Here is a 7,776-nt window from a genome sequence, read left to right on the forward strand (position 1 = left end):
TTCTTTTTTTCTTTTTTCTTTTTTTTATTGTGAAAATACTGTACAGAGGGGTTACAATTACATGGGCAAGATAATGAATACATTTATTATCAAGCATTGTAGCCTCCTCCTTTGTTTCCCCTCCCACTCCCTTCCCATCCTCCCTCCGCCCCCCAACCCAATCCTCCACCCCCACCCCCGCACCAAAGTTGTAAAGTTCATTTTCTTTTTTTTTTTTATTTTTATTTTTTTATTGTGAAAATACAGAGGGGTTACAATTACATGGGCAAGATAATGAGTACATTTCTTATCAAGCATTGTAGCCTCCTCCTTTGTTTACCCTTCCCATCCCTTCCCATCCTCCCTCCCCCCAACCCTCCCCCCCCAAGTTGTAAAGTTTGTTTTCGACATGACAACTTGTACTTCTTATTGTTGCAACAGGTCCACCCGTATCCTTATTTAAATGACTTGTTTTTCCCCTTCCCCTCCACAAATTATACCAACATCAAATACAGTGAAAGCAGGGGTTGTAAAGTTCATTTTCGACATAACGATTTGTACATCTCATTGTTGCAATGGGTCCAGCTGTGTCCCTATTTAAACGATTTGTTTTTCCCCTTCCCCTCCACAAATTATACCTACATCAAATACAGTGAAAGCAGGGGTTATGCTGTGGGGGGAGGGACATACAAAGCAACAAAGAAATAATGTTATAAATGTGTTAGAAACAATTGCACGAAAGAAAAAAAAATTTGAAGATGATCTTGAGGATGTTGCCCTAAAAAAATTGTAGATGAATTATTTCTTGCTTAAAATATTAAAATGTATAATTATGATAATAAAAGTATAGGAAATCTCAATCTCAGCAAAAATAAATATTTTAATGACTTGATCCTTAAAATATAACTGCTACAACTCTCATATATACTTATTATATTTCTACACTTCTGAGATTTAAGTTATAATCTTTAAATATATTACGTTTAAACTTTTATAATGTATAACTCTCATCTACCAACCTGTGGACTACCCTACTACCAGACAAATGAAAAGAATTTAAGAAAAATAGTATTCTTTAAATAAAATGAATTCCAGCCAGCATTGTCATTTCTCATAGCATCCATTCACTATAACATCCATTAACATACTATAGGCCGAGTCAATAGCTTTAGCATGGAAAATTTTACTTCCTGGTTTCGAAGTGTATAAATCACAGGGTTTAGCAGAGGAAATATCACTGTATGAAAGAAAGAAACAACTTTGTCAGCTGGTAAGGCCCTGAATGGACGAGTATAAATGAAAATTGCAGGTCCAAACATAAGAAATATAATAATAACATGAGTGGTACATGTGGATATGGCCTTGCTCTTCCCTTCAGATGATGACTTCCTAATGTGACATAGGACGATTGCATAGGAGGAAAGAAGCCCCACAAAACACACCAGGGAAAGCAGGCCACTGTTGAAAACCGTAAGAATTTCCACCACAAAGGTATCAGTGCAGGCTAGCTTGATGACCTGAGGAACATCACAGAAGAAGTTATCCAACTGATTTGGACCACAGAAGGGCAAACGGAGAATGAGGACCACCTGGATAATGGAGTGCACAAATCCTCCAAGCCACTGAGCCAGTACCATCACATAGCAAGCTCTAGAGTTCATGACAGAAGAATAATGTAAAGGTCGGCAGATAGCCATGTAACGGTCAAAGGCCATCACAACAAGGAGTAAGAACTCCCCTCCTCCAAGTGCAAGAAAAACAGTTGAGTGTTGCAGCCTGGGTAGGAGATCACCTTCTTCTCAGAAAAGAAGTCCACCAACATCCTGGGAACAACAATGAAAGAGTAGGAGGCATCTAGGAAGGCCAAGTTGCCCAGGAAGAAATAGAGTGGGGCTGTGAGTCCAGGGTCTGATCTTATAGTGAGAATGATGAGAATATTTCCAGGAAGAATGATGAGGTAGAAAATCAAGATGAGAGCAAAAACCAAAAGTTGAATATCTCTAGAGTGGGTCAGGCCAAGGAGGATGAATTCTGTCACCACTGTGCTGTTGTTTCTCTCCATCTTTCTTCCCTGCAGGAAATTATGGATCATTGTTTAATCTTATTATATTATGGAGTACAGTTTAGTGTTTTTACTGTGTATGCCTTCTAGATGTTCACTTTTCTTCCAGCTAAAAAATATGTGACAATCCTTATTTCAACTAAAACATTTTTATTAGAGAGGTTCAATGTCTTGGGTAACCTCCTTCAGTTCATTTCTCAAAATTTAAAAGGCAAACAAAAACACTGACCCCAATACTTTGTTCATATTATGTACAGATTTGTTTCTAATAAATTCCTTTGCTTTGGAAGTCTGGCTTCTTCTTCCTGCAAATCTTAACCTTGATAAGTCATAAAAGTAGTTTTTAATTGAGATATAACTTCAATTGTCAATTAAATATTTTAGATTCATCACACTTGAGGCTTAGCATTTGTCTTAGTATTATATCACTTTTTCAATATTTACACAGACTATAATGTTTTTATATTCTTTGCTTCTTTTAATCCCTGTGAAATACCTTCCTTGATGTCTATATGACTTACTAATTTGTATATTACCAAGTATATATCAGATATTTCATCTGATATCCTAAATAGCCTTATCAGAAACTGTTTTACCAGAACTTCAAAAAGTAAAATGTAGAGTCACAACTTAGAGATTTTGTCTTGTCTGGGACCCTGGTTAAGCACCCCTTCTGTGGCCACTTCATACCTTGTTCATACTCTGAATTGGCATTATTTGAGCCTCACATACTTATCTACTCAGTACCCACTTGCCTTTCTTTGCATAATTAGTCTTATTAATAATTATGCTATAACCATAGCATAAAAGAGTTAGAAATAAACACAAGATAACTTGAAATTCCTTCATTCCAAACAAGAGAAAGCAATCTCCTGTGATTAGATAACAAACCTAGTGATTTATTTTTGTTTTAATTGTAGTAGAATATTGCAAGTATATACAATTCATTTTAAATAAATCACAATTATGGCTCTAATCAATAGATTTTCTTTTCTCTGTAGTTTAATAAGTAAAAACATTACTACTAAACTCAACTCTCTTCTGATTTGGAATTCGATATCTAGTCTGGTGTAAATAAAATAGTTACTATTCATAGTAGAAGCTACTCAGAAGCACAGAGTTGTTTTAAGGTTTTAAAATTTAAAGTTTTAAAGTTCAGTTTGTTTAATTTTTATGGATATTTTAGAAGATGCATACAGTAATCCATTGAGGTACTGAAATAAATGGTTATCTATGTATGTGTATATTAATTTCATGTGCATCATTTAAAATTTCTTTTAATCTTTTTTTTGTCACTGGTGAGACTTGAACTCAGGCTGGATGCTGTCCCTTAGCTCCTCAGCTCAAGGCAAGCACTCTACCATTTGAGCCAGAGCACCACTTCCAGTTTATTGGAGATAAGAGTCTCATGGACTTTAGAGCCCGCGCTTGCTTTGAATCTCAATCCTCAGATCTCAGCCTCCTGAGTAGCTCGGATTACAGGTGTGAGCCACTGGCACATGGCTTCCACTTTTAATCTTGTAATGTACAGCATGTATATATGATGCATGTCTTTTATTTCTCCCACCTCATTTTCTTCATCTTAATTTTCTCTTTAGTCCTTGTTTTCTTCATTTTTTTCTCCCCGTTTCATTACTTCTTTTATTCTGATATTAATGTGTGTCTCTTCCATCCTCATCACTTAATATTAAGTGGTATTCTTCCAATTTACAGTGTTGAGCTTCTAATATTTTATATCACAATACATATTTAACTACTTATAAATGAATATTGACCATATAAAATATGGTGATATTTTTACCTTTTTTGAAGTATGGGTTGAACCCAGAGCTCCTTGGTAGCTAAATAGTCACTTCTGTATGAGCCAGACTACTATGACTTCTCTTTATTATTTAAAGGTAAATCTCATTAAAATTATTCTAAAAATTTATTTGATGATGATTCAAAACAGTAGAAATGGAATGTATGTGAGCATGACAACAGAAATTTGCAAAAAAGTAGAGAATTACAAGTTTTAAACTTATTCCAAAAAGGTGAATCAAGTTGAATAGCATAACAAAATACTACTTGATTCCAAATACACATATATAATATAATATAATATATACGTATATAAAATACTAAAAAATACATAGAGCTACAATAAAATATTTCTTAATAAAATAAAAAGGCTGGGTTAAATAACCTGGAAATTATTTTGAATGTCAGCTTTTCAGATTAAATCAGCACACAAAGCTCTTGGTTTGGGAATCAATTATCTGAGTCTCAGGTCTTATGTCAGTAATTGGCTGTGAGTGATACCGAGAAATTTCCTTAGCTTTCAGAAGCTTGAGATTTTTTTCTATCAAATAAAAGCATATCTATTTAAAGGGAGAATTAGAAGTAATGATATTAAAATATGTCTCATAAAATTATAAGCAAATGAAAATAATCTTGAAATATTTTCATGTTAAGAGGTAACTTTAGGAAAAGGACACAATGTTCCTAGATCCTTTAACAGTATCTTTCAGTAAAGCCTGGGCTAGATATTGTAGTGCCAAAATTTGAGTATTGATGAAACAAGAAATTATGAATGTTCAGTAAATATCATGTTAAATTGTCATTGTAGTTAGTAATGTGAACATCAAGTATTTTTCATTCTACACTTTTTCTATCAAAATCCGAAACATAAATGATACAATTGAAGGAAACAGAAGAAACTCCATACCTGCTCAGGGTGAAAATCAAAAGTCCTGATCTATCTTGTAAAAATTATAAAATATATTGTTTCTCTGGAACTCATGGCCTACTCTTTCTGCAGTTTTTTTTCTTAATGCTTAACACCAGAGGCCAGTAGGATTGTATTCATACTGAAGCTAATCTAAAAATTGTAAGATTATAAAAATTCCAAAGATTCTGAAGATGCTCAAGTTGAAGGCCTATTGGAGAAGAGGGTAGAAAGTAATTCAGTGCTGACTTTCAGCCTTAGCTTCTGGCTATTCCTATTGAAACTCTGACTTCTAGTGTTTTGCTATGCAAAACAGCAGATTAATCAGTTGAATAATTGCAATATAGTTTCTATTATCTCATCTGACTTAGGTCTTGTAAAGTGAAGCACCCAAGAAACTCAAGTATCTAGAGATCTTATGATACTCTTTCAAAGTATCTTTTCTCCCAGTCTTGATACAGTATTAACTAATCATTTTGGGCATTGCTCCAGATATTTATTGTCACATAGAAAGGCTTAGATTATGAAATCATTCTTCTTTCATCTGTCTTGCAAAAAATGCAGTTGGGATTTGGGAGTACCTTCTTCAATACATTGAGTGAATCCGAAGGGAAATATTAAGCTAACCATAATAGTTATCAGCAAAAATAGCCAAAGAAAAATATCAGAACTTTTTAAATATTAATTTTTAAGTAGGTTAGCTAATGCCACACTGAGGTGATTCTGAGTTTGAAAACAAAAATTCTATCAGATAGAATATTATGTGTAAGCATATTTTTAAAGAAATGACAGATGAAAGAAATTAAATTATATTATAACAGCATTCAAAAATAATATACTACATATAATACTATATATATATATATATATATATATATATATATAATGCAAGCAGTGTCAGAATAAAACAAAAACATAAATATACTAAAATATTTAGGGAAGCTTCAGTTTACTAATTTTTTTCCAGCTACCTTGGGTTGTAATAAAGCTTAGTATGGCACAATAATTGATCCTGCCTTTATAATATTTAATATTTACTTATTTAAAATGCTTTATTCTTAATAATTCTAAAATACTAAAAATATGGTACCTATACACAGTGGAATTTTACACAGCCATTAGAAAGAATAATCTTAAGTCATTTGGAGGGAAATAGAAAAGACTCAAGCAAATAATGTTAAGTGAGGTAAGCCAAGCTCAGAAAGACAAATGACAAATATTTTCTCTCATATACTGAGGTTAGATGTAAAAATACATTGGTATATAATAAATTATACATGATTCTAGGCATTTACATACAGTGAGACCAAAGGAAGAAATTCTTAGGAGAGGAACAAAAGGCACAATGCCTACGTGCATCTGGTAATACAAAATAGTATTTATTAAAATGAACGCCAGGAAATGAAAACAAGAGGTTTATTTCTTTTTCGCTGTTTGTGTTTTCTGTACTTCTTGTCTTGTTTGTTTATATATCTTTGAGAGTCTAAGAGAAGGCACAGAAATGGAGGGACAAAAGGTGAGCAAATGCAGTAACAGTATTCACTGGTCACTATGTTGAAAATGAACTATACAACTTGTGGGTGAGATAGAAGGGAAAAACAGAGACAGTGAACAAGCGGTGACATTATCCAATAGCAAATGCTCTCTTGCACTGACTCATGTAACTGTAACCTTTCTGTTTTTAGGATTTTCAAATATTTTTTAAAAGGAAAACAGTTTATAATCCACTTTACAGTGGAATAGCAAACATATATTTGTAAAAGTAAAATAATTCACTATCTCATTGGTCATTGTTCTAATTTATTTTCATTCAAACACACAGAGTCAAAAGAAGGAAAAGGGGAACAATAAGAAAGGAGACAAAAAAGCATAAAAAGTTAGAGTAATCAAAATGCATATGAGGAGAACAGACAAAATAAGGAAGAGCTAAATGGAAAAATAGTTACATAATTTTAGAAAATGACAGAAAGATACTGATATATAGGAATACTCAATCCACAATTCTATAAAGCCATAATAGAATATCAGTGATAAACAAAACTATTCTAAGTTAAAAAGAGGACTTGAGGTATAGCTTAAATAGTCAAGGGAATGCAGAATGGAACCTGACAGAAGGAATGGGAGTCTAAGGAAACCATAACCAATCAACTAAGTGACTTGAGAATAACACTGAACGCCAAATTAAGGAAGTAAGAAGTTCATACAAGATCTAAAACAAAGCTCCAACAAAGAGTTTGAAGCCATCGAAGCTGACCAATTAGAAGGAAAAGAAATTTTAAAAAGTAGCAAGTCTTGAAAGTAGGTTAGACCATGCAGAAGATCGAATCTCAGGGATTGAAGACAGCCTAGATCTTATAGAGAAAGAACATACAACTATCCAAGACATATCAAAGAAATATGATAGATCTATTCAACATTTGGAAGACACCATCAGAAGGCCTAATCTGAGGATAATGGTGTAGAGGAGCACCTAGACACAGAAGTTAATGGTCTAGGAAATTTGTTTAACAGGATCCTAGCAAATAACTTCCCAAACATGCAAAAAGATAGGCCTATTCAGATACAAGAGGTTTTTAGAGCCCCAAATAGACCAGACAAAAACAGGACATCCCACCATCACATTATAATTCGCACAGGATCAATTCAGACCAAGGAGAAGATCCTTCAAGCTGTGAAGTAGAGAAGATCAATCACCTATAAAGGGAAACCAATTAGAATCACCTCAGATTTCTCAGCAGAGACAATTAAAGCAAGAAGAGCCTGGAATGATGTATGCCATGCCCTAAAGACAAACAACAATCAACCAAGATTACTGTACCCAGCTAAACTCTCCATAACTGAAGGTAAAATAAAAACGTTCCATAGCAAAGAAAAACTGAAACAATATATTTCCACCAAACCAGCCATAAAAAAGATACTTAAAGATGTCTTATACATAGAAAACCAACAAGACCACAATAACCACCAAGAAACCACACCTAAATTGAGAATCCACAAACCACAGGAAGAACTCAGTTGTTGCAGCCCC

The 7,776-nt window shown here is 33.5% G+C and overlaps 1 protein-coding gene across 1 annotated transcript; it reads right to left on the reverse strand.

Annotated features, from left to right (window-relative positions):
- Positions 1–1,118: 1,118 nt before the first annotated feature.
- On the reverse strand, positions 1,119–2,041 carry LOC138839808 (olfactory receptor 4N4C-like). Its single transcript, XM_070039357.1, is given in 2 exon segments — positions 1,119–1,726; positions 1,729–2,041. Coding segments are annotated over 2 exon segments (921 nt in total).
- Between the last annotated feature and the right edge of the window lie 5,735 nt (positions 2,042–7,776).

This window comes from Dipodomys merriami, unplaced genomic scaffold, assembly GCF_024711535.1.
Source record: "Dipodomys merriami isolate MVZ:Mamm:240054 unplaced genomic scaffold, mDipMer1.0.p SCAF_1, whole genome shotgun sequence".
Taxonomy (NCBI): Eukaryota; Metazoa; Chordata; class Mammalia; order Rodentia; family Heteromyidae; genus Dipodomys; species Dipodomys merriami.